General features: G+C 48.0%; 1 protein-coding gene across 1 annotated transcript in view; it reads left to right on the top strand.

Moving 5' to 3' along the window:
- The window catches only part of LOC138520953 (intelectin-1-like), a 480,959-nt gene that overhangs the window by 288,330 nt on the left and 165,295 nt on the right, over positions 1-27,334 (top strand). Inside the window, exon 6 of the mRNA XM_069633410.1 lies at positions 18,503-18,623. Within this exon, the coding sequence (XP_069489511.1) occupies positions 18,503-18,623 (121 nt within the window). The remainder of the gene's footprint in view (positions 1-18,502; positions 18,624-27,334) is intronic.

Here is a 27,334-nt window from a genome sequence, read left to right as displayed (position 1 = left end):
CTGTTGATCTATAAGCATTAAAACACAAAGTTGAGAAAATACACAAACAAGAGTGGCAATGTCATTATTAAAGACATTTCCCCATTTGACTTTTTGGGCTTTAGGTTCAGCAGTGATGGAGGCTGGGAGAAACACAGGGACAACAGCCTCCCACTCAAATGGATATAGATCCATTAGCGCTGCATGTGAAGTATACAGGGGCAAGCCTTGCTGAATCCACTATATGGGGCAGAGGTATATGGTTGGCTGAAAAGCCCAAAATTAGCTGTAATCAAAAATCAGTTTCTGAAAAAAAACTTTTGTGAATACCTCTAAGTGCCCCAAATGCACTTGTGTATTATGACCTGAATGTATAAAGTATAAGTTATGAACTGCGCATCAGACCTACACTCTATTGGATTAGTCTATGAACATAACCAAGTCAACACTTTATAAAAGAAGAACTTCTGGATGCTTCATGTTGTGGTGACATCCGTTGGATGTCCCACGTAAAATACTTTATTGAATCACTGAGACTTAGAGAATTTTGGATAAACCAGCAGTCCTAAATAATGCCCCAGAAAAATACCTCAAAACTGTCATAAAACTGATGAAGCTATACCAAGAGATGCTTTTAACAATACTTTGGCCCTTGGTTATTTTTAATTCAAAACCAGAAAGGGCTTTGAACACTTACCTGGACAATATGTTTCCGGTACAGAAGGGATGGCTGTTCGTTAGAATGCTTTTGGGGATTCTTCCATTCACTAGAGTTACAAATAGGTGGGACCCTGGAGTCTCTATATGCTGTTTTATTTGCAGCAGTAAGGCTAAAAGGCAACAACATTTTCATTTAATCTGCCGGTTTACAAATACCTAAGGCAGAGAGAGACACCTCAGGCCAAGTCTGAAACAATATGGGATTAGGACTTTGCTGGATGCCCAATATTTCTGCAGCTCGACTGATCACCCTGACGCAGTCTCTAGTGTGGCTACATTCATCTATAGAGCTTGGCCAAAAACAAAGAAGGATACAATTATCTATATACATTAAATCTACATTGGTCTGACAAGGTTTTGTGGATATTAAATGTTCTTTTTATTGATTCTTCGATGGCCAGTTATTGATTAAAAGCTAAAAGAAATGAATGAGTGAAATATAGAAGGAAACAGGGTTGTTTCACTGGTCCAGGAGAAACTATAGATGCACAGTACATAAGTCTTCGTATTTGTTATTATTATAGTACAAACCTTCTAATCTTAGTTGGTGTTGCCAGTGTTTTTGTCTTAAGCCTGGGGAGTGTGGGGAAGAAGATTTAGGCCTTACTGTATGCAAGGGACTTGGACACACTTCGTGCTTCTATGTTTTATTGCACGATTAGCTCAAGTCTTTATATATTACAACTTGTTTGCAATGATGAACTTATGTCATTGGTTTTAGTAAGACTAAGATAAGACCAAACGGATCTATGAGGTTTCCTCGCAGCAATTTGCCTGAGGCCCATTTGCACTAATAATTATTTTAGTACATTTTGCTGCAAAAATATTTGGGGGTAGACCACTGCAGCAACCACACACCCCCATCTTTAAAAAATGGTCTGCGAGGAAATGGGCTAGTTCTGACAAAATTACAATTTATGAATAGAATTATATGCATTGTTTTTATATCGTTGTAAATGTATATTTTGTTTAAAGATTTTGAAGGTGTTGCCCTAAATTCACTTGTTTTTGACTGACTGACTGATTATCTGTACATGGATTTAGGCAGGGGATTGGGCTGGGGTTTTTCTTTTACTTTATGGGACCTGTGAAGGCATCATGAATTATGACACAGACAAGAGACTTCAAGTTTAAACAAAAGGTATTTATTTTACTGGAATGTCAGGATGGTTGAAGGCCTAACCTGCCCTATGCTAAGGTGAGTTTTCCCTACCTTACTGAAACTAAGGAAAGTCTGCGTCGAAGAGTTCAACTTAAAAGTCTGTGTGTGTCCAAACCCTATCCTTGCCCTCACAACTGTAATCTACCAATGCGTAGGCATGTGAAACTCAAAAGAAACAGTGCTCAACACAAAGTTCTGAGCTTCTTCCAGCTCACAGCTTTCTTTCCTCCCCTTCCCCAAGCATAAGAAAGTTTCATGAAAGAAAAGTCTCAAAGGTCAACTTCTCCATTTCAAGGCAATATAGTTCACAACTAATCCTTGGGGTTCCCTTACCCATGTTTTAGGTTGTACAATGCAAAACAAAAAGGGTCTCAGGACTCTGTTCCCAAGACAACAAGTACAGTTCGTCAAGTCTCAGGATTCCCTTCTCCAACACTTCACTTGCTTTAGTCTTTTAAAAGTGTTGCAGTGATTTCATTGAACTTGTTTTGTGGTTTCCTTAGCTTTCATCATTCAGGATCTTCTCGTCTAGGTGCATTTGTCTGACCACACGGGCCACCCATCACAGGTCACACAACCAGGATCCCTGGCCCCTCGTTGGGCTTCTTTTGGGGTGTTTTTAGCTGTCATCATTCAGGAATCTCTGGTCTAGGTGCAGTTGTCAGACCACCTGGTCCACCCATCACAGGTCGCGCAACTAGGGTTCATGGACTCCTCAGCCCCACACACAAGTCCTTTGGCACTGGCTCCTGTGCACCAAGTTACTTTCACTTGGCTCTTCTGTACTGGCCTGGCCTCCTGGCTTTAGGATGCATCCTTATAGTCCCTTGGCTTCTCCTTGGCTGCCTCGTGGCAATGCCACCATGTTTCATACACCCTTCGCCAAGTTGTTGTCTTGCCACACTGCATTCACTCATTAAAGTTCATTGTTCACGTTTTCTTTAGCCTTTAATGTAGTCAACTGTTATGTTAGATGTAACGTGTTGTGCAACATAAGTTTACTATGATTTGGGTTTCAGTTCAGAGTTCAAAAGCGTTCCTATGTTGCTTAATTAAATTCAAGTTTTAATGCACAATCACGTCTCAAAGTTAAAGCGTTTTGGAGTTAGATTTTCATTCTGCTCAGTTACTTCAATGTGTAGTTTCCCTATAATGCAGTGTTTAATAGGCTGTGGTTTTATTTCAGTGTAAGTTTCAGATAGCGAGTATTCGGTATACCTGGGTTTCCTTGCAATGTTAACTTTTCGTATAGTTGGGTATTCAGTATACTTTGGTTTCTTGCAATGATAAAGTTCATATAGGTCAGTATTCAGTATACCTGGGTTTCTTGCAATGCCAAAGTTTTCGTATAGTTCGGTATTCAGTATATGGACTGGCACTTGCCTTCATTCCGTTTCAGAGCTCCCCAGTGTCTGCGTGTCCATCTGACTCTCACCACTGGTCTGCTCCTCTTGCCTGCAGTTAGTTTCGGAGCTGCCTGTGTCCGCGTGTCCCTCTGACACTCACCGGCGGTCTACTCCTTCTCCCGGCGCTTCTGCTGCTGTCTCCGCTCCACCTCCGCCAATGTAAACCCTGTTCGCCCTTCAGCTTCCTCACAGATGTGGACGGTGTTTGGGTCTGCTGGCAGCCTAGTTTGGCATCCAGTCCCACCACGGCTGCTCCCACGAAGAGCAGGTCTCCAGCTGACCTCTGCTACACTGGCCTCCCTGCTTCTTCTTCGCAGCTGTCCTTGCAGGTTCTCTTGCAGGTTCCTTTGCGGGATCTCTCTTCTCTCTGCCCCATGCCTCTTATTTTATATACCTGCAGCCTTCTAACAGGCTGCAGGTGTGTCTGGTCAATTCGATCTGCCTGACCATAGTTAGGCAGACATGCCTGACCTTACCAGTGTTCGGGATGCAGCTTCCTCGTCCCAGTACCTACGTGGTGAAGAGGGGTAATCTTCATCACTCTTGTTTGCCTCTTCTTCGTCTCAGTACTGTCAGGTGTTGTGTGTGGAAAAGGGAGGGGAACTGGCTTGTAACAGCCTAAAAAAGTTGGGGGAGGGTTAAGTTGACTGCCACTAGGAAAAGGGGGATACCATGTCTTGCCCAAGGGCATCCCACATCCAATCCTCAAGGACCCTCCATCCAGGTGATCCTCCCTCACTTCTCCACCCCCAGGGTCAGGAGCCAAAAACGATAACCTTTCCCTGGCCACCTGCGTTGATGAACCAAGGGGAGTAGGAGTGAGAATACCCTCAGGTCTCTCACAGACCACAGAGCTGTGTCTTTATAAGGGCCCAGATTAAAAAGCTACTTTTGGCTAGTGTCAAATCTTGATTTTTGAAAAAAGAAATGCCTGACTACAATTTTTCCTGCAGAGTGGCCTATGACATATATTTTGGAGTGCCTGATTTTAAGATGGCATAGCTTTATTACAGTTTCTAGCGATCAGGAATACAGTTCCTCAGCAGAGCATTTTGCCTAGCAATCAAGAAGCTGTGACACATTCCTGAGCAAGAAGCAAATGATGCTCAGGCTTCCTGGTGTAGGCCAGTGACTCGTACTGCATCTTCACTACCTGTTGTTTCTCACTTCTAGAAATTCAAATCCTGAAACACAGTAGCCATCAGGTGAAGTTGTGATGATCCAATGATGTAACTGGCTGTGACATGATTGTCTGGTGGAGTGGTTGGTGAGCGGCAATAGCGATGAAGCACACAATGCCAGATCAAGGGCCGGGACCCAAGATGAAGACTCAGGATTCCCTTCCCCAAGTTCCAAATCACACAAAATGACCTTCTAGTCAGGACTCAGGGTTCCCTTCCCCAAGTTCCAAGTTACACCATTCCAAAAGAAACACAGAGGGGCCGATTCATGGAACAAACGTGCGCCGAAAATCTCAGCGCAAGCATGCGCAAGCATGCGCAAGCGGAAAAAAACACGGGATGTGCGCCAAACCCGTGCATGGCGCACAAGTCACTGCAACATCGCGAAAGGCGTGCGCGACGCGCACAGTGAAGCGCACAACCTCAGCGCACACACCAGAAAGTGGGCGGGACATGGGGCGTAACGGGCGGAATGGGGAACAACACACGAAAATAAGGGCGTAACTGGGGATGTACTGCAGGGAAGCAGACGGAACGCCCACACGCACTCGAACCACACGTATTCATGGAATCGAATAGGGCAAAGCCACGCACAGCCAAAGACACGCACAAGCTGAAACACGGCCGCCACACAAAGGCAGGCGGTAGAGTCCCAGCGCATCAAAAAAGTGGCGCGTGGGAAGTTAAATACGCGATTGAGCGGGGTACGTGGATTTCAGGGGTGCGCGAGAAATGCTACACGCGATTGGCCTGGGTACGTGTATTACAGGGGTGCGCGAGAAAATCTACACGCGATTGGGCTGGGTACGTGGATTTCAGGGGTGCGCGAGAAATGCTACACGCGATTGGCCTGGGTACGTGTATTACAGGGGTGCGCGAGAAAATCTACACGCGATTGGGCTGGGTACGTGGATTTCAGGGGTGCGCGAGAAATGCTACACGCGATTGGCCTGGGTACGTGGATTTCAGGGGTGCGCAAGAAATTCTACACGCGATTGGCCTGGGTACGTGGATTTCAGGGGTGCGCGAGAAAATCTACACGCGATTGGCCTGGGTACGTGTATTATAGGGGTGCACGAGAAAATCTACACGCGATTGGGCCTGTGCGAGTGGGGCAGTGTATTACGTGGGTGTGCGGGAAGTTGAAGAGGTGAATTGCCAGTGTGGGTCCTCCCAGGTCTCCCCTCTACCCCCTCCACGACCTCTGCAGGCAGCCCACACCACAGGGGACTACCCTGCACCCCTGGTCATGTCCCGCAGGCAGCCCATCCACCATGGGCATGCCCCCCAGCCAAGCCACATGTCCCCTTGCACCCCCACCCCCAAGCACCGTGGGGCACCTGCCAGCAGGCCCCCAACCATGTCCCACTCATGTCCCCTTGCACCCCCACCCCCCAGCACTGTGGGGCACCTGCCAGCAGGCCCCCAACCATGTCCCCTTGCACCCCCACCCCCCAGCAGGCCCCCACTCATGTCCCCCTGCACCCCACCCCCCAGCACTGTGGGGGCACCTGCCAGCAGGCCCCCAACCATGTCCCACTCATGTCCCCTTGCACCCCCACCCCCAGGCACTGTGGGGCACCTGCCAGCAGGCCCCCAACCATGTCCCACTCATGTCCCCTTGCACCCCCACCCCCCAGCAGGCCCCCAACCATGTCCCCTTGCACCCCCACCCCCCAGCAGGCCCCCACTCATGTCCCCCTGCACCCCCACCCCCCAGCCCTGTGGGGCACCTGCCAGCAGGCCCCCAACCATGTCCACTTGCACCCCCACCCCCCAGCACTGTGGGGCACCTGCCAGCAGGCCCCCACCCATGTCCCCTTGCACCCCCACCCCTCCAGTCACCAGGGGCAGCCTCCACCAGGCCCCCACCCATGTCTCCCACCACCCCCACCCCTCCAGTCACCAGGGGAAGCCTCCACAAGGCCCCCACCCATGTCTCCCACCACCCCCACCCCTCCAGTCACCAGGGGCAGCCTCCACAAGGCCCCCACCCATGTCTCCCACCACCCCCACCCCCCAGCACTGTGGGGCACCTGCCAGCAGGCCCCCACTCATGTCCCCTTGCACCCCCACCCCCCAGCAGGCCCCCACTCATGTCCCCTTGCACCCCCACCCCCCTGCAGGCCCCCACTCATGTCCCCCTGCCCCCAGGTCCTGACGAAACGCAATCATGGCAGTAATGGGCAGCATACCCAGCACAAACACCCAGCCAAGGATTGCATCCACCCACATAGTAGATGCAATTACATGATACAACCCCAATGGCAAGTATGTAAATGAACACATGTCCGTCACACACACATACACAATGGATGCAAGTGAATGTCAAAACCCATATCATGACATGCATGAAACCAATGAGAAAATACCACAAATGTAAGTAATAAATATATGTATTAAAGATGAAAATGAAGTAAAGAAATAAAACACACAACAATGGGGATGACAAAACAAATGGTCCATGTCCGAGAACTAATAGAAAAAATCAAAAAACAAAGGAATCCAAAAACTAATGCAGTCCAAAGCAAAATAATGGGTGGAAAAAATAAGGAAACACCATTGCCTCATGGTGAACACAAATATAAATCCAACAAATGTTTTCCAAACATCAAACTATGTACAAGAATATCCCAGGGTCCATGAGCCCAACACCATAAATGAAACCTACTACTACTAACTAATAAAAAAAATATATACAGAAAAGTGGCCATTGTCCGAGCGGTCCAAAAAAAACTTAAAAAATAAAGGAAACCTAACACTAACTAACTAAAGAACTATATACAATGGCAGCGGGCAAGTCCTGCGGCTCACTCTGTGATGTTGCCGGCCAGGGCATCATCGAACTCCATGTCGATGTCCCGGAGGCGGGACTCTGTCCTGGCCCCGAGGTCTCGCAGGGACAACCCCGTGTCCACCTCAAACTCCCTGCGAGCTTCCTCGAGGCACTCAGCCCGCCTCAACGCCCGACGCATGGAGAACTCCGCCCTGACCATGGTGAGCCGCTCCTCTTCCGCCCGCTGCCGCTCCGCACCTATCCGCTGGACCAACTGCTCCCACACGGAAGACACTGCCATCCCAGGGTTCTCCTGCCCTCCGGCCGATGCCTGCCCCTCTGATCTTGATGGCCCCGAGCCATGATGCCTCCCACGTCGAGCCTGCTGCTGCCTCCGACGCCACTGCCTCTGCCAGCACGACGGCATCCAGGCTGATGGAATCCACCGATGCCGTCGTGCACGTGCCCTGCCAGATGATGCCGGCACATCCTCCATCTGCAGGGGGACAGTTGCTGTGTCCACCCCTGCTGGAACAGTAGACTCCCGACTGGGATACCATCGCTCCACAGCCCAGCCCCAGGACCCAGTTGCCCACCCACGCCTGCCTCGGGGGTCGCCATGTCGGGGCAAGCACCATCTGAGACCAGTGGCGACCCCCAGCCAGAGAGGCAGAGGGCCACCAGCTTCAGTGAGAAGGAAGTTGGTGTCCTGGTGGAGCTTGTCCTGGGGCATTATGATGCCCTGTTCGGAAGACCACGCGCCAACAAGGAAGGACGGGAGAGGATCTGGGATGATGTAGTGGTTGCCATCAACGCGGAGGGGGTGGCAACCCGCGACATCAAGCACATCAAGAAGCGCTGGGAGGACTTGAGGTCCAGGACCCTCAATAAGGCCCGGCGCCTCGCGGAGGGGGGCCGGGCACGCCTGCGTGACATCCAGATGAGGGTCCTGGAACGCGTAGACCCAGCGCTCCACGCCCAGATCCTTCGGAGGCAGACCCATCTGGAGTTGGCCGGTAAGTGGCCAAGCATTACTGTGTGAGACAGGGCATGTTGCAGTGTGCTGGTTGTCTGATACCTGCCTGTATGTGTGACATAGGCCATGTACGTATGTGTGTGTGCAGGGACATCATGGTCAGGCATGTGAGTAAGTACAGTGATGTGTGTACCACATGGTTGGTGCATGTGTTCTATTGCAACATGGGGGGCTCTGTGCGGAATGGACACATGGAAGCATGGCAGTCTCTGTTCCTGGACATGGGTGTGGGTGAGGGTTGGGTACTGGTCCCATGTACACGTATGGTGTCCATGTGTGTGTGTCTGACCTGCGTGTCTGTCACTTGTAACTGCCATGGATGCATGACACATGTCTGTGACAATGTTCAGATTCACTGATGCAGCCTAGTCATCCTTGTATCCACTGCGTCTGTGGTGTACGAGGCCAGATGGATGGAACTACGGTGAGGTGTGTGCATGTGATGGCAAGACCCATGATGCATGTGAGTTTAAAACCAACATTGTATGAATCATGAGTCCCTTGGTCATGTATGCCATGCCTGTTACTGTATGTGTTTTGCCTGCACTGACCCATGTGTTGTGGAGGGACATGATGGAAGTGATGTATGACAGTGCCACTCATCTGCTGTTGCTTCCTGTCTAGGGGACCATTGTACAGTACCCTGATGCTTGTGTTCTATGTCTCCCTCTACACAGTGGCAAGTGAAGAAGAGGGCGGAGAAGGCGCTGTGGAGCAGAGCGGCGGGGATGCCGCCACGGCTGCAGCGGAAGGGGTGGGTGAGCCCCCACAGGGGCTTGCACCGCCGGAAGACGGCGTGGAGACATCCAGGTTGGTGGTTTCCACAGAGGGGGAGGAGGCCGCTACTGAGCCACACATGGGGCCTGGTGGGGGCATCCCCGCTGGTGCAAGTGGTGCAGTCCAGGGCCAGGGGCAGGAGGCAGCCCAGGTCGCCGTGGAGGTGCCTGTGCATGTCACTGTCCCTGACACTGTGACTGCACCACCATGCACCTGCAGGGATGCCCCATCCCAGGCCCGTCCGCAGGTAGGGGAGATGTCCATGTCATCTGACACTCCTCTACCTGCGGACGAGGGGACCCCTGGCCGTGTGGAGAGGGTCCTGATTGGTGTCGCGTTGCGCACGGCTGGCATTCGTGATGAGGTGCATGCTTCCCGGGAGGAGCATGCACATCATCACGAAGAGCACCGTGCGTATGTGAACCATTTGGGAGCCGCCATGGTCGGGGGTTTCCTACATGTGTGTGGCCTTCTGGCGACCCTCTCCTCCTCTGTGGAGGCTATGCGCCAGTCGTGCTCCATGCCGTCTTCCGGCCCAGATGCCACCAGGGCCCCCTGTGGACCTGCCCCGACCAACGCAGCCAGCTCGGTGGGGACCACATCCCTGCCACAGTCGGGAGTCGAAGGTCCAGCAGGGGTTGACACACCAGCAACTGTCCCCCTGCAGATGGAGGATGTGCCGGCATCATCTGGCAGGGCACGTGCACGACGGCATCGGTGGATTCCATCAGCCTGGATGCCGTCGTGCTGGCAGAGGCAGTGGCATCGGAGGCAGCAGCAGGCTCGACGTGGGAGGCATCATGGCTCGGGGCCATCAAGATCAGAGGGGCAGGCATCGGCCGGAGGGCAGGAGAACCCTGGGATGGCAGTGTCTTCCGTGTGGGAGCAGTTGGTCCAGCGGATAGGTGCGGAGCGGCAGCGGGCGGAAGAGGAGTGGCTCACCATGGTCAGGGCGGAGTTCTCCATGCGTCGGGCGTTGAGGCGGGCTGAGTGCCTCGAGGAAGCTCGCAGGGAGTTTGAGGTGGACACGGGGTTGTCCCTGCGAGACCTCGGGGCTAGGACAGAGTCCCGCCTCCGGGACATCGACATGGAGTTCGATGATGCCCTGGCCGGCAACATCACAGAGTGAGCCGCAGGACTTGCCCGCTGCCATTGTATATAGTTCTTTAGTTAGTTAGTGTTAGGTTTCCTTTATTTTTTAAGTTTTTTTTGGACCGCTCGGACAATGGCCACTTTTCTGTATATATTTTTTTTATTAGTTAGTAGTAGTAGGTTTCATTTATGGTGTTGGGCTCATGGACCCTGGGATATTCTTGTACATAGTTTGATGTTTGGAAAACATTTGTTGGATTTATATTTGTGTTCACCATGAGGCAATGGTGTTTCCTTATTTTTTCCACCCATTATTTTGCTTTGGACTGCATTAGTTTTTGGATTCCTTTGTTTTTTGATTTTTTCTATTAGTTCTCGGACATGGACCATTTGTTTTGTCATCCCCATTGTTGTGTGTTTTATTTCTTTACTTCATTTTCATCTTTAATACATATATTTATTACTTACATTTGTGGTATTTTCTCATTGGTTTCATGCATGTCATGATATGGGTTTTGACATTCACTTGCACCCATTGTGTATGTGTGTGTGAGACGGACATGTGTTCATTTACATACTTGCCATTGGGGTTGTATCATGTAATTGCATCTACTATGTGGGTGGATGCAATCCTTGGCTGGGTGTTTGTGCTGGGTATGCTGCCCATTACTGCCATGATTGCGTTTCGTCAGGACCTGGGGGCAGGGGGACATGAGTGGGGGCCTGCAGGGGGGTGGGGGTGCAAGGGGACATGAGTGGGGGCCTGCTGGGGGGTGGGGGTGCAAGGGGACATGAGTGGGACATAAGTGGGGGCCTACTGGCAGGTGCCCCACAGTGCTGGGGGGTGGGGGTGGTGGGAGACATGGGTGGGGGCCTTGTGGAGGCTGCCCCTGGTGACTGGAGGGGTGGGGTGGTGGGAGACATGGTTAGGGGCCTGGTGGAGGCTGCCCCTGGTGACTGGAGGGGTGGGGGTACAAGGGGACATGAGTGGGGGCCTGCTGGGGGGTGGGGGTGGTGGGAGACATGGTTGGGGGCCTGGTGGAGGCTGCCCCTGGTGACTGGAGGGGTGGGGGTGGTGGGAGACATGGTTGGGGGCCTGGTGGAGGCTGCCCCTGGTGCCTGGAGGGGTGGGGGTGCAAGGGGACATGAGTGGGGGCCTGCTGGGGGGTGGGGGTGGTGGGAGACATGGTTGGGGGCCTGGTGGAGGCTGCCCCTGGTGACTGGAGGGGTGGGGGTGGTGGGAGACATGGTTGGGGGCCTGGTGGAGGCTGCCCCTGGTGACTGGAGGGGTGGGGGTGCAAGGGGACATGAGTGGGGGCCTGCTGGGGGTGGGGGTGGTGGGAGACATGGTTGGGGGCCTGGTGGAGGCTGCCCCTGGTGACTGGAGGGGTGGGGGTGGTGGGAGACATGGGTGGGGGCCTGGTGGAGGCTGCCCCTGGTGACTGGGGGGTGGGGGTGGTGGGAGACATGGGTGGGGGCCTTGTGGAGGCTGCCCCTGGTGACTGGAGGGGTGGGGGTGGTGGGAGACATGGGTGGGGGCCTGGTGGAGGCTGCCCCTGGTGACTGGAGGGGTGGGGGTGGTGGGAGACATGGGTGGGGGCCTTGTGGAGGCTGCCCCTGGTGACTGGAGGGGTGGGGGTGGTGGGAGACATGGGTGGGGGCCTGGTGGAGGCTGCCCCTGGTGACTGGGGGGTGGGGGTGGTGGGAGACATGGGTGGGGGCCTGCTGGCAGGTGCCCCACAGTGCTGGGGGGTGGGGGTGCAGGGGGACATGAGTGGGGGCCTGCTGGGGGGTGGGGGTGCAAGGGGACATGTTTGGGGGCCTGCTGGCAGGTGCCCCACAGTGCTGGGGGGTGGGGGTGCAAGGGGACATGAGTGGGACATGGTTGGGGGCCTGCTGGCAGGTGCCCCACGGTGCTGGGGGGTGGGGGTGCAAGGGGACATGTGGCTTGGCTGGGGGGCATGCCCATGGTGGATGGGCTGCCTGCGGGACATGACCAGGGGTGCAGGGTAGTCCCCTGTGGTGTGGGCTGCCTGCAGAGGTCGTGGAGGGGCTAGAGGGGAGACCTGGGAGGACCCACACTGGCAATTCACCTCTTCAACTTCCCGCACACCCACGTAATACACTGCCCCACTCGCACAGGCCCAATCGCGTGTAGGATTTCTCGCGCACCCCTGTAATACACGTACCCAGGCCAATCGCGTGTAGAATTTCTCGCGCACCCCCGGAATACACGTACCCAAGCCAATCGCGTGTAGATTTTCTCGCGCACCCCTGTAATACACGTACCCAGGCCAATCGCGTGTAGATTTTCTCGTGCACCCCTGAAATCCACGTACCCAGGCCAATCGCGTGTAGAATTTCTCGCGCACCCCTGAAATCCACGTACCCAGCCCAATCGCGTGTAGATTTTCTCGCGCACCCCTGAAATCCACGTACCCAGGCCAATCGCGTGTAGAATTTCTCGCGCACCCCTGAAATCCACGTACCCAGGCCAATCGCGTGTAGAATTTCTCGCGCACCCCTGTAATCCACGTACCCAGGCCAATCGCGTGTAGAATTTCTCGCGCACCCCTGAAATCCACGTACCCAGCCCAATCGCGTGTAGATTTTCTCGCGCACCCCTGTAATACACGTACCCAGCCCAATCGCGTGTAGTATTTCTCGCGCACCCCTGAAATCCACGTACCCAGGCCAATCGCGTGTAGGATTTCTCGTGCACCCCTGTAATACACGTACCCAGGCCTATCGCGTGTGGGAACACCCGCACACCCCTGAAATACACGCTCCCCGCTCTGCGTTTGCTGCTGCCCTTTGCGCTGGATTGGGGATTTTGATGGCTTTTCCCTGCGCGAGGGGCGTTCTTGGGGGCGTAACTGACGCTGCTGCAGGGTCGCTGCGCCACTCTGCGCCACGGCTGGTTGTGGATGTTGGAATCCATGAATACGCTGTGCGCCTGAATGTGTATCGGCGCACGCGGCTGGCGCAGACTACCGCACGCGCACACTGTGCGCCAGCCGCGTGCGCCACTAGTGCGCCGAATTCTATGAATTGGCCCCAGAATGTCTTTATCATTCATTTCATTTCGAAAGCTTTATACGGATAGACCTTTAGCAAAACATGACCATAAATAATTAATTTTATACATTATGATTAATACATAGGGTTAAAACACGCAGATACTATAAAAGTTATACAAAGAAAAGCAGAAGAAACTGCTAGCAATAGGGACTCCTCAGATAGGAAAGCAAGCTTGCAGTCTCTCAATGGTGGCATGTGCGTAATCATCCAGTACCCAACAATATGCTTCTTAAGAGCGAGGCGCGATGCGCGTGCTGTTGTAAATATAACCTTCCACTCCAAAGAACAGGTTAAAAACTGCATGGCATCACGTGTATTTCTTATGGTCCGCTCCAACAAGATGTGCCTCAAGTACCTACTTCTCAGAATTCGAGAAGCAGGGCAGATTAGCGTAAAGTGCAATAGAGTTTCAACAGATACTCGCCACAAAGGACAAACACCAGACTTAGAAACAGACCATAATCAAGTATAGTAAGCAATATATAATATCCCTAGTCTAAAGCGTACATAAAGGGAGCGCTCATAGGGTGGGTGAATCTCATCCCAGATATGCTTGCAATTCTCCATCATACTGATAGGTATGAATTCTGGCCCATTCTTCAGGGCACTGCCTGCAGACTCTAAGTTGGACCTGGCAACAAGCTTGGATTTTATTTTCAGGTCACCTTTAAAGGTAGGCCGGCATTCTGAAGAGGCAGTCCAAACGGATTCTGCGGTTAGCCCTATTAGCATGGATTACACATGCTGCACACACCCACAGTTGGCCGCACCATTAAATTAAAGGAAATCTCTAATCCGTAAGGAATGAAACCAGTGACGGTCCAATTTCTCACCCAATAAGCACTGGCTTTAGGGCAATCTGAGTGGCTACTGGCCATGTCTGCAGGTCCAGATGAATCAGTGATGTCAGGGCATTTTTAGGTAACAACAACAGTTTCTTGAGAAAGGTATTCTGAATTATAGATAGGCCTTTTGAGGGAGTATAGCCCCATATCTCAGCGCCATAAAACACAGTTGGGAGGGCTTGCTTGTCAAGCAATTCCACAGCCTCAGAGATTGCCCCACTACCATGGCTCCAGAAAAAGGAAGAAATTCCCCCCTGTACTTTGATAGGTTAACCTTAGCTTTCACCAATTGATCAGCACATCCTCCTACCTCTTTAAATTTGATCCCCAAATAATCAAAATACCTAACTTGCACCAATCTCCACCCTTCTACTTCGATTCTCAGTGTATGGGACTTGATAAACGGTGGCTTAAAAACAAATTACCTTTGTTTTAGTAAGATTTCATTACAGGCCAGGTTCCTTGCATTTCCCCAGTAAGATATCAAGTGCTATTTAAGTCCCTTCAGGGTTGTTGCAAGTATTGCATCATCATCAGCAAAGAATAAAGTGGGCCACCTCGTAGAAGCAGATCTAGGCACATCACATACAGCCTGTTGCAAGGCATTGACTATTTCCTGGGTATAGAGCAAAAACAGGAGCGGAGCCAGGACGTAGCCTCTGCGCACCCCCCTGTTTACCTCAAATGGCTTAGTATGTTCCCCTTCAGTCCCATACTGAAGGGGAACTGAGGCTTTCTCATGGAGCAATTTAATTGCTTCTATAAAGGGTTGGGGAGCATTTCTAATCTTTAGGACTTGCCACAGGTTTTCTCTGGGCACTGAATCGAACGCTGATTTCAGGTCGAGGAAGATAACAGATAGCTTTGTTTTAAGCAACTTAGTGCACTTTTGAATAAGTAGAAATAACACAAAACCATGATCAACAGTTCCTCAACCCAACCTGAACCCCGCCTGTGCATTGCTAATGATACCAGTGTCGTCCACGCATACCTGTAGTCTGGTTTGTAATACTTTGCCAAAGGTCTTCCCAATGGAATCCAGCAGGGATATAGGGCGGTACTTTTTGGGCTGCTTCTTGCCTTCCTTCTTATATACTGGGACTATTGTGGCCTCAGTCTAAGTACTAGGGTCCTTTTTTGCACATATAACCGCATTAAAAAGTCTTGTCAATACCGGGATCCATATTAATGATTCATCCCGGCAGAAATCCAACGGTATCAAGTCAGGCCCTGTTGATTTACCCAGTTTCTGGGAACACAAAGCCTCTCTCACCTCCAGGTTGGAAATAACCATTGCCCCTTCAGTGGGAGAGGTGGCAGCTCTTTATTTACTTCCCCCTCTGTCGAATAACCGCCATCTGTAAATAAATTTTAAAAATGCGCCCTCCAGGCAACGCCTGGGATATAACATTGCAGCGGCCACACGCCACCAAGGGCACAGGAGGTAACCAGTTTCCAAAACCTTGCCATATCTCTTTGGACCATTGCCTCAAAAAAACCCTCCCATGCACTTTTTTCATGTCTTTTCTTTGCAGCTAGAAGCTGTTTGTACTTTAGTCTATGTATCGGGTTAGGCTATCTGGCGTGGAGAACAAACTCTCTTTTTGCCACTGCACATTCCTCTTCATACCAGGGGTTATTTTTCTCTAACCTTCATTTTGCCTTCCTCCAGTGGGTGGACAAGAATGGTATTAGTATCTTTGACAGAGTTTCAAATTCCACAACAATTGGTCACACCAGATACAAGCACAGATAATACCCAGGTTATCCACAATGGCCCCATAGGCCTCATTTTTACCATCCCTGCCGATCCAATCCGCCCATTTTAAAGTTTTTCTGGCATGCCCCTCCACATTCATATTTTGGGTAGGTCTCCATGATGACCCCCCCACAAGGCCCACCACTAGCTAGATCACAACTAAGGGGTAGGGGCTTGTGATCACTCTCACTCCGATCGTTTATGACCAGGTCCGTGGTCCTAAACCAGTTGCTGGTCGTAATAATGAGGTAATCAATATGGGATTGACTCTAGGGCCCCTTAAAGGTTGTTTGGGCCGGCTGATCACCCTTCAACTTGCTCTTGCAAGATCTGAGTTTCAGATTGGTAATAATACATGTAGACTCCACTGCCGATTTATGGGCCCTCTTGTTAGGACTTGGGATTTCCTTCCCCAAGTTCAAATCACACAAAATGACCTTGAAATACAAGGCTTCTAATCAGGACTCATAGTTCCCTTGCCCAAGTTCCAAAGCACACAAAATGATTGAAATGAAAGAATCCTAGTCAGGACTCACGGTTGCCTTCCCCAAGTTCCAAGTTACACCATTCCAAAAGAAACACAGAATGTATTTATATTCCAGTTTGGTTAATATTGTTTTCAAGTGCACAGTTCAGATAATTGTGTAGTTTTTCCACGGGTTTAACATGTCACTGTGTATCAGGCTGCAATGTCCTTTGTTGGCCTGTTCTTGTCACCTCTCATTATATTTCAGCATACAATTGTTGGTTTTATAATTATCTTCGTTTTAGCACTTCAAGGTATAATGAATTGTACAGGTTTAAACTTTCTTTCCTCTTTTAAATGTCAACTGTTTAATTCTGTTGAGTAGCAAAGGCTTAGCAAAGGCTTAGTTCAGTTTAGCAGCAAAGTCTTACTTCAATTTGGTGTTCAATAATTAAACCGCTTGCCTAAGGTTTGTTTTCCCTTCATATTAAGTTCAAAGTGCAGGGACCTTCGAAGTTGTGTTTCTTATCACACACAACCACTCCGATGCAAGATCTTTCCTTTTGTTTAATGGTAGACATATATAACTGCTCGCTTTGCAGTAATTGGATAGTTCGGTGTCCAGAAACTTTCGAGAACATCTTTGTTGCTACACGTGACCCCTCTGATACAAAGTATTCCCCTTGTTTAACAAGTATAGATGTCCGTTCCACTTTAATTGAGCTGTTCACTGTTCAGAGATCTTTGAAAACATGCTCCTTACCTCATGCGACCACTCCGATACAATGTGTTATTATAAAGTGCTTAAGATCATCCACATGCACCTGGTTTCTCAAGCCCATTAAACTCACTGGTCACAGGATGTTTCGGCTGCAGCCCGGATCACACTGCCTCTTTCCTCTAATCCCAGGGCTCCAGTTTCTGCACCTCAGACACTCCTGGGGTGGTCCTCCACCACAGGGGAATTAGCACTTTAAATAGAAAGGAACGGTGCAGCCTTCCAGCACGCCTCCCTTCACCTTTCTCGGTCTGCTCTAGGGAGTCCCCACTCCCAGGCCATGCTGAACAGCCCTCTGCTGCTTGCTCCGGCCTCCTGATTTCTTCTCCTGTCGATTCCTGTTGATTCCCTCTACCACTGGGTTAGGCTTCATCTATACACATGCAGCCCTCTGACAGGCTGCATGTGTGGGTGATTATCCAGCCCTGTGCCTGACTCTCATTAAAGGGCCATGCATGACCCTCACTACTCATAGCAGGTACCTTCCTCTTCCCATTACTAGAGAGGTAAAAGAGCATAGTCTTCATTACTCTTAGCTGCCTCTTCTTCGTCCCAGTACTGTCAAGCAGTGGTAGAAGTGAACCAAAAAAAGTAGTGGAGCTGTGGTCTTGGCAGGGGAGAGGGTAGGTGGAAGCATAGTGTAACATGTGACAAGGTGTTGCAGTCGGGGCATTGCAATAGTCAGTGACTAGTAACTAAGGCTCCCATTAAAAGGTTACACTTGCACAGGAATGGACACATCCTCTACACAGAATGGTGAATATGGTCGTAAAAAGTATAGGAATGCTAAACCGAACAAAATAAAAGTAGTGGAACACCGCTCCCGACCGTTCCTGCTCACTTCGATCACTGCTGTCAAGTGTCAATTGTAAAGAAATGAGAACTGGTTTAGCCCATAAAGGTTGGGGAGGGGTTGTGTTGGTTGTCACTAGAGAAAGGGGGACACCATGTCTCGCCCAAGGGCACCTCACTCCCAGTTCCCAAGGAGCCTCCACCAAGGTGATCCTCCCTCCCTTCTCTGCTCCTGGCGTTGGGATCCAATAGTGATGGCCTTTCCCTGGCCACCTGTGCAGAGGATACAAGGGGTCTAGGTGTGAGAATACCCTCAGGTTTCTTACAGCATACAGTCGTGCAACTTAAGAGTAAACATTGGTATTCACATCTCTGATGAGCTCTGCAATCCGAGAACACCAGTTAAAAATTGATTAAATCAGCAGTACAAAAGCGATATAATTAGGACACTGCCTCAGTGGCACATCAATGGACTTTTAGTCGCACAACTGTTTAAGCATTATGGAGAAGTGCACTTTGTGGTACCCAGTTTCTATTCACTTTGTTGAAATGAAAATTATATTTTTTACATATTTAGAGAAACATTGGACACACAATGCTGTACTTCCTCAATATCCTCTTTTAATTTCACATATTCATACTTTTCCCACAGAAATATCCAGTAAGATTTGGAATTGGTAGTTGCCCAGCTGACCACGGCCCAGCAGTGCCAATCATATTCGACAAAGGCAGTGCCCAAAAAGCTGTTGAGTTTTATGCACCGAACAAAAGAGGTAATTTAACACTTTGTTTTTTTCCTATGCATACTTTTACACATTGGCCAGTTTATCTCTCAGTGGATTTTAGTTGTACAAATGTGATAGCAAATTCAGTATCAACTAAGCAAAACTCTATATAGTCTCGGGAGGATAGCTCAGGGGCAACGTGCTCGCTTTGGCAGCAAGACGGGACCATGCTTAGAAACCTCTAGATTTTAAGTGCGTTATAAATAACCTATCATATCATATCACATATTTGGTTTGTTACTGGGACGTTAACAATATGCACCCACACCAAAATAATGAATTCAAATGTATGAAAATTAATCTTTTGCAATAAGAATTTTTACAATTTGAAAAGGTGACCTGCACATCAGTACAACATACTGTATTGCTCTTGTTACTATTCTCTTTTTTAGTACAATCACCCATTTGTATGCCTTGTTATAGAGAGCTTTGACTTTTTTGCAAATCTATCTGGCTTGAACTGTGCTGTCAACCACCTGCTTTGTGAAGCAGAGAGTGCATAAAGTTGGCCCATTGCAACATGGCTCAATTATTTTCCACTAGTCTATTGTATCTTGACTTTGACTGTTAGAGCACCACAAGCCCTTTCTGCAGTGTAGCACTGTCCAGTTTAGAGGCCATTTTGAGCAAGGCAAATGGGCTGGCTGCGATTCTGCAGCTATTCCATGTGCCTCACACCACGGGCAGGACTTATTGTTGAGAATGGCAGCCGAGAGAGGATAATTCAGGTTTAGCTCACAACTACATTAGTGTAAGGGCAGTTAAAAAGGAGAAACACGTTAGCAAAAAGGCCCTATGGCTTTTGACGGTTTTCAAGAGATCCTGGCAGCACCACGTGCAATTGCAGGAGAGACAACAGTAGGGGTGTCCCAGGCGAGCAAGTCCTGCGGGATCCAATTGATTACTCTCAATGTAAAGGCAAGACTCACGCCTTGCAAATCCCTTCACTCATATGAATGAATATACAGATATGCGCTATAATGGATTACAGAGAGCACACACCATCTAATGTATGGCGTAAGATAACCTCCCTCCATCATGGTGTTAATTTATGGCACTCATAGATATCCGTGAAAGCTTATTTTCAGAAACATTACTCTTCATTCTCATACAATAACTCTGAGGTCTTTACTTTGAAAGAAAAATTAATTACATGACCTATTAGATGTTATGAAAAATGGTACTGTTAGGAGCACATGCACCAAGGTGGCTCCTGGGATATACAGTACAGTGCATTATAGGTCATATTCTTCACCTCAGCTTATATTCATTGATGGGGTTGTGTAAATTACTATTCAAAGTAGTGGTAATGGGCCAACTGTTCATAGTCAGAGAGGGTAGAAATATATTATGGTTTGTAAATGGGACTTAAACCATGCACTACAGCCATTTGCATTTTCTCCAGGAGCTCTTGGGCTTGGTTAATGGGTGGGGAGGGAAAGCGCATGTTAGCTTTACTATTATGTTGATGAGTGCAGACCGGAAGTACCCTGGGACCTGAATGGGTGTGACTTTCTAGGTTTACTATGTAAAGGTCATATAGGCATTTTTGTTCAGAAAGTACAACTCATATGCCCATATTGTTGGGATGCTTTGGCCAGGTTTATAGTCTCTAAGCATGTTGTAGAGGTGGATTATTCAGTTTGAAGTCTGTGGGGGATTCGGGGGGTTAAATGCTGCTTGTGAGTGGCTAAGGTGGTAAGCATATAGTGTGTTTGAGTGTATATGTTAAAATATTCATGGGTAAGGGGCACCTAGGTTGCTGTGAGACATTAGGGAGCAGTTATGGTTTAATTCCTCATATTGTGTGGATGTTTGAGAAAGCCAATCTCCTGTCTCACTCTCTGATGTAGCATGTGATCTGTAGTAGCACTTTGTAGCTGGATCAGTACTCTTCCTGATTGGTATGGAATCAGCTTTCCATGGATGAATTCAGCTCCTGGCCTCTGAAGTCCCAGTAGTAATTTTTCCACTGTGTTCTGGATGCGTTGAAGTTTCTTAGTAGGGCAAACAGGCATGCAAAGATATGCTGTTGGCACAGCCAATTCTGATAAAACCAGCCATATGCCAGCAAGAGTCATATGAGAGAAGGTGAGGAAGGGTGCTATCTTAGTGATGAGAAAGGATTGTAGAAGCATTTGCTCCTGAGGCTGTTATTTGTGGTTCCTGAGGCTGAGGCTATTATTTGTGGTTCCTGAGTTAATCCGTTGTCTGTAATCTGAAAGCTCATGAGCACTTTTAAAGTTTTGAAGTTATCATAGGGCAGGCTATTGTTGCTTGCTTCAGGTGTAACATTGGGTGATTTATGTCTTGTCTGGACTGTGTTTCAAGTTGTCAATCATGTGTTTCCTTAGGTTAGGCAGTTAGTGAGGGTGTTATTACTGTCCTCACTCATGGTAGATTTAAAATGGTTTGTGTGTCATCTATATAGATCTAGCAGGTGGTTCTGTGCTTTTTATGACCATCTTAAGTGGGGCAAAGTATATGTTGAAAATCAGTAGAGATAGTTTTGAGTCTTGCGTGGCACCACAGTTTATTTTGTTGAATCTGAAAGGTCGTTTTTGTTCTGTCCATGAGGAAAGACCTCACCCACTGTTGTGCTCTGTTGTGTGCACCTACTTGCTCCTTATTAGTGATGCATGGTTGACGATATCAAAAATCATGGATCAATTTACTAGTATGAGGGCTGAGGTGAAGTTAACATCCGTTTTTCCAAGATTTTTCCTGGATGCAGTGTATTGAAGATTGGTTGGTAGTTAGTGGGGTCATCTGGATTTACAGTGCTGTTTTTCAGGTGAGGAGTGGCTTGACCTAGTCTGTCATGATAAGTCCTGGTACGATTCCTGTTTCTAGCGAATACTTCATGAAATTTCAAAAGTAGAGAACTATTTTGTTTTTTTGATGAGGATCTATGATCAGCAGTGAACATCTGTGGTGCCTGCTTTGTTTCTCTCCTTCATCAGTTTAGTGAAATCCGCTTCAGTGAGGGACTTATATTGGTTGAGGGATGGGGTTGTGATTTTGTTTTATTTCAGAATGGAATCATTGTTTCAGTCAATTTGGGCTGCGTCTAGGGCTTGCTGGAAGTTTTTGACCTTATTTTGGAAGAGATTGGTCATGTCATTGCATGATTTGCAGAAGGGTGTGGTGCTAGGGTTTCTCCTTTCCTTATTATATTAAACATTACTATCGCCAGGCGAGTTGCTGTTCTGATGTGCTCAGCATAGTTTTGTTTTCTGGTCTTTCCAACTGTTGCTATGTAGTTTCAAATAGGTTGCTGGTATGCTGTTTTATTTTGCTGGTTGTAGTGCCTCCTCCAAGCTTGTTCTAGTTTCAAGCTTGGCTTCTTCAGGATTAGTTGCTAGGATGTAATCCCCACTCTGTTGCTTTTTCTGGAGGGGTGAATAGATTTAATGGTATAAGTATATCCACGGTTTACCGAATCTAAGTTTGCAGCATGTCTATTCTTTCCTCCAGGAGCAAGAGATCTGATGCAGATGTGTTTCACTTGGTGTCATCCATTAGTGTTTCAGGTTCCTCTAACTGAGCGGAGCACTGGAGAAGCGCCGGCACCTGTACCTGCATGTTGTGTGCGTCAGCAGAAGAACTTTTGGTGAATCTTGCCATACCAAAGGGCACCAAAGTTGTAGGCAGGCAGCTCAAGTTTTGAAGTGGATATTGAAGCCAAACCCCCCATATAAGAATGAGAGGCGATTCTTTGAGCTTTTTTAGAGAGCTTTTAAGGAGGCTCTGTTTGACTGGTTATGATTATGGGACTGCTGGGAATAGAGTGGGTAGCCCATCTGGAAGGGTAAGAAATGGTGACTCTTGAAAGCAGTATTACTGCGTAATCCCCACAAAGTGGGGAGTAGGGGTGCCAGTAATCTTTAGGTATAATCTAGCAGGACAACTTTCACGTATTTTCTCATGGACCCAAGGAAACCTAGCCCCAAGGTGTATACAAATAGAACAAGCTAATGGCCCACTACCGGTTCCTAATCTTTTATATATAAATATCACCAAACTCTCACATAGCTCTCAGTTGTTATCTGCCACTAAGGTATCCCTTCACTATTGGCGCAAAGCGATGCAGTGCTGGGACGTAACAGCCGGTCTAGGGCCATTATTCCCGATATGGAACAACGCTGAATTTACTTGAGAATGTCAAAATCATCATTTAGAAAATGGATTCATGGGGGTCTCAAGAAGGTAGTCCAGCTATAGGAAAATGAAATACCATTGTCTTTCATGCGATGAAAGGAGAGATTCAAACTTAACAAAAATGAGAGATATAGATGCACTCAACTCCGACACAGCCCATGGTCAAAGCGAAAGGGATTAGACCGGCAATGGACCTGGAACTGACATTTAAAGCAGGCCTTACACGTGCTAAACTCTCAACTTTATATAAATTATTGGAAAAAGATGATTAAAACAAGGACTTAGCATACATGAACAACTGAGGAAAGGGCTTGGGCTGGACAATGGATGTCGACACACGGAAGGCAATATGGGCATGCATCAGACAGCATCAAGATGTGCCGTGAATAAGGAATGTTCATTAAAGCTTTGCTATTGCTGGTAATTCCACCACACAAAACTGCATTAAAAGAATGCTGCATCCCCCCAAGACTCGGAGGGGATGCAGAAAAATGGTGACATTTGTCACATGTGGTGGACTTGTCTGAAGATTCTAAGATATTGGGTGGATATCCTAGAAAGTCTTGAGGCTATAACAGGCCTTCAGCTGCCGACAGATCTGCTAGTGCTGCTGGAGGCCAGGACGAAGAACAACATCTGTGAATAGGCAACATGGCTAGGCTCATTACTCAGCTGTTACTGGCAGCCACAGTTACAGTGGCAAGATATAGGAAAACCCTGAAAGGCCCTTTGAAACCCCTGTGGTGATACAAGGTGAGGGACATAATAGTGGCAGAGACGATCACAGCCCTCCTATACAATCTGCTCTTGAGATATTTCTAAAACTAGTTGCAATTAATAGATTTTAGCCAGGAATACCCATTGTTAACTTTTAAGCCAATCGCACTATGTAACTTTACATTGTACTGACAATTTACAGATGCTTGAACGGGACCGGACGATGAAAATTGGGCACGATCACGGGGAGTGTCAGGAGGGTTGATATGGGGAGGAAGGAGGGTTGAGATAGTCTCGGGGGATCATGCTATAATTATCCTCACAAATACATGGTTTGTTTATTCACTGGTAGGTATGCCACAACTATTAAACAAAGTTATTTTTAAATCCAAAATATTTTTAACATTGTGCTAGGTTTGACTGTGCAATCATTATCATTGATTGTCATCTGGCACAGAGTGGGACTATGTGCCTACAGAATGGATAGTTTAGCTAATGTCTGGTCCACTTCGAGTAGGTTTAAATTGTTGACATTTGTTATGGGGAACCATAAGCACTCCACCAGCCCTGTGCCAAGAAACACAGGCAAGGAAAATGTTTAAACTTTCTCTTCAAGGCTATGATTTTGACAGTTTATAGAATGCACAGCAGAAAAAGGGTTTCATTAGGAGTATGCCGATCCTGAATTAACGTGCCAGTAATTCCGTTTACCGGCACATTTCCGGAGCGGCATACTCCAAGTTTGCCAGTGGGATGGCCTGATTTACCTCCAGCCAACCGCTGGAGGTAACTCAGGCACCCCACCAGCAAAAAACAGCAAGTATATTACCAGTGCCGGTGATGCCGGCAATTCCCCCTTGGAGTCCTGTCGACACCATGGAATGGGGATTAACCTACTGTTGCCGGCACCTGTAAGATACCACGTAATGAGGCCCAAAATCTCAGCGATGATTGAACCTATTATGGAGGCTGATAGAATCATTGAAGGAAATAGAAACCCTCGTATTTGGTTTTAGACTCTAGAATTATCCGGCTGGTAGACTGTGTATAAGCTTTGTATTTAGAACAAGCTCATTTGAGAATCAATTGATTCACTTAACATGGGCTAAGTATTGATGATATTTTGCAGGTGACTTTGGGTAAACTAAATGCTCAAAGCATGCAGAAACCAGACATCTGTGAACTGCTTTGTATAGAGAGTAAACTACATAACACAGTACAGCGAAAAGAGGATATGTGAGATAGCTTTAAAAAAAGATGGTGCAATCGAGCCCAGAATTCAGTGTAATTCAGAAGTTCACAGATAGTCAGAAAACCTTGCCTGGCTTCAAAAATCGTGGCTAAAAATCTGTTAACAAAAAGAAAACTAAGGGCAGTAATAGCCAACCCAAGCTTTTTACCTGGCTTTATTAACCATGAAGAATAACCTAACCATAGTAATATCGTTTATTAGGAGTCCTGAGGTTGCTAAAAAACTAATTTTAATAGAGTTGTTAACAAATAAAGTATCACATTGGATTGGGCATAAGAGTGGCAGGCTTTCTTGATCAGAGATGATATTATAAAAGTTACACGGACACCATACTGGAATACTCTCGAAAAGGATATCCTCTGCGTAACGCTATCGCTTACGTTTTTTAATGGAAAGGTTTCTTTCAATTGATTTTAGTTCCCATCCCTGGAAAAGTGCACTTAATAAGTGTGTGTATGGTTAATTTTGTTTAACCTTACTTATCAGCTTTGAAAATGGCCAACGATTTTGTTTTTATTTGTCCAACTGCTCCTTAACAAAGATGTTTACCTGCACGACAGCGTGAAGTAGGGAATTTCATTATTTTGGACAGATGTGAAGGTCCTCCAATTCAAGAGAGAGGAACAGGATGTAATTGTAAATGTAAGGTGAGATGAGATGGGGAGATACATTTTTTATCCTGGAACATAACAAGGATTAAAAAAATAAAAATTGATAATATGGATTGGGCAGCTTTTCTCAAAAATGTTCAAATTATTTGTTTTCAGGAGACGTGGGCTTTGAAACCTATCATTCTTCAAGACTGTATCATCCCTTCAAGAAAAACACCACACATTTGCATCAGTGTGATATGGAACTGGGGGTGAGCAGAGAAAGAAGATATCTAATAAGAGAGGGGTCAGGCAGCGGTGTGCATTGGCCCCATTGCTCTTTCCTTTACATATTAATTCCCTAGCAGTAAGATAAACTGAGTTGCATGCAGATGCTCTATTGATGGAAAAGAAAATCATGCAATTTTATTTCATGGGGATGAAGCTGTGTTGATTGCTAAGCCACTTATTATGTGGGTTGGGGGTGTAATGTGAATGAAAGGCGTAAAAGCCTCGAGTAAGACTTAAATGCCTTTAATTTACATCATGCCCCATTTTCAATAATTTGTATGCAGAGAGTAGGGTGTGGAACGCAACTTGCATTTCTCCAGCATTGGATCTTTCATAGATTCATATGCTGTGAATATTCCCTGTCGTCAGGCTGGGAATCCTCGGTTAATTTTTGATTACCCTTGCCCTATGCAAGAAGAACTACATTTTATAGCCTAACACCCTTGTTACGGGTATTTGCGGTCCCAACCAATGGGACCTTGAGGAACTGTAGACTAGACCCTCCTCTTCCTCTTTTCTTCACATTCTAACTGCGTGTTCCGCTGAGGAAGTCCTCTGGTTCAACACTGTTAGAAAAAACAAGCTATTTCTTCTAAATCAACTTAAAAAGGACTTTACTTTCAAGGAAAAACTATTTTCCCCAGGAGGGGAAACTTTTCAAAGATGAGGAGTTTCATTCTAAGGGGATGAAGGGTAAAAGGAGACCTCTCTTCAGACGCTGTGCCACTTGTGGCCTTAAGAACGTTTATGAAGGGGACAAATACTCCGACTGTATTTACTGTCTCTACCCACATCACAGCCTGGAGGGCTGCACTATCTGCAGTGATCTTAGCTCCAAGACCCGCAAGGATAGACACAGATGGCAGGTATGCTGGTTAAACAAGTGAAATTATCCGGAATACCCCTCCGACATCGAGTCGACCAAAAGCATGGCCATTCCCGCAGAGAAGCACCCACGTTCGAATGAGAGGGCCCAGTCAAAGGAGCGCCTAGGGAAGAAGCATAAAATATCCAATGGCTACGGGCCGTCGGCGGGGGAGAGACCGGGAGGTGTAGGTGGCCTGGCATTGCCCGCAAAAGAACTACTGTCACCGGCGAGGAAGTCGTTGATGGGACCGGAGCATCAAGGCCATAGCTCAAGGTCAGTGAGAGAGGGCAAAACCCATTCCTCAGGGCCTAAGGTCACGTCAGCAACTGCTTCAAAGCCGCATAGACACAGCTCAAAAGAGGCTTGCGAGGAGCAAAGGACGTGTAAACGACCACCATCCACGGAAAGGCAGCAGAGATCAGCGAAACAGCAGACTCTGCACCCGTCCACTATGCCAACTACGAAAACTGCCTCGTCCACTAAAACGGACTTGTCGGCGACATCGCAAAAGACAAAAACCATCTTGTTGACGACAGCTCAAAAATCGAACCCATCTGCGACAGACCAGTCCTCGAAACATAAAGCTGCCTTGTCGATGACTTCTCAAAAATCTAGCCTGTCAACGGTGATGCATCATACTCCTAAACGTACAGGACCACCTTGTTGACATCATCTAAAAAGTCAGGTTCGTCCATGTCTAACTAACGTCAATGACGCCCTCGATAACGGCCCAGCCATTGGCATCGCCTGCGGCAGCCCAGGTGACGGAGGTGGAACAGCGGCAACCCCCACAAGAGGGGCAACTGATGGTCTTGGAGTA

The sequence above is a fragment of the Ambystoma mexicanum genome, chromosome 1q (genome assembly GCF_040938575.1).
Source record: "Ambystoma mexicanum isolate Mex_15411 chromosome 1q, UKY_AmexF1_1, whole genome shotgun sequence".
NCBI classification, from domain to species: domain Eukaryota; kingdom Metazoa; phylum Chordata; class Amphibia; order Caudata; family Ambystomatidae; genus Ambystoma; species Ambystoma mexicanum.
This window is presented reverse-complemented; position numbering and strand designations above follow the sequence as displayed.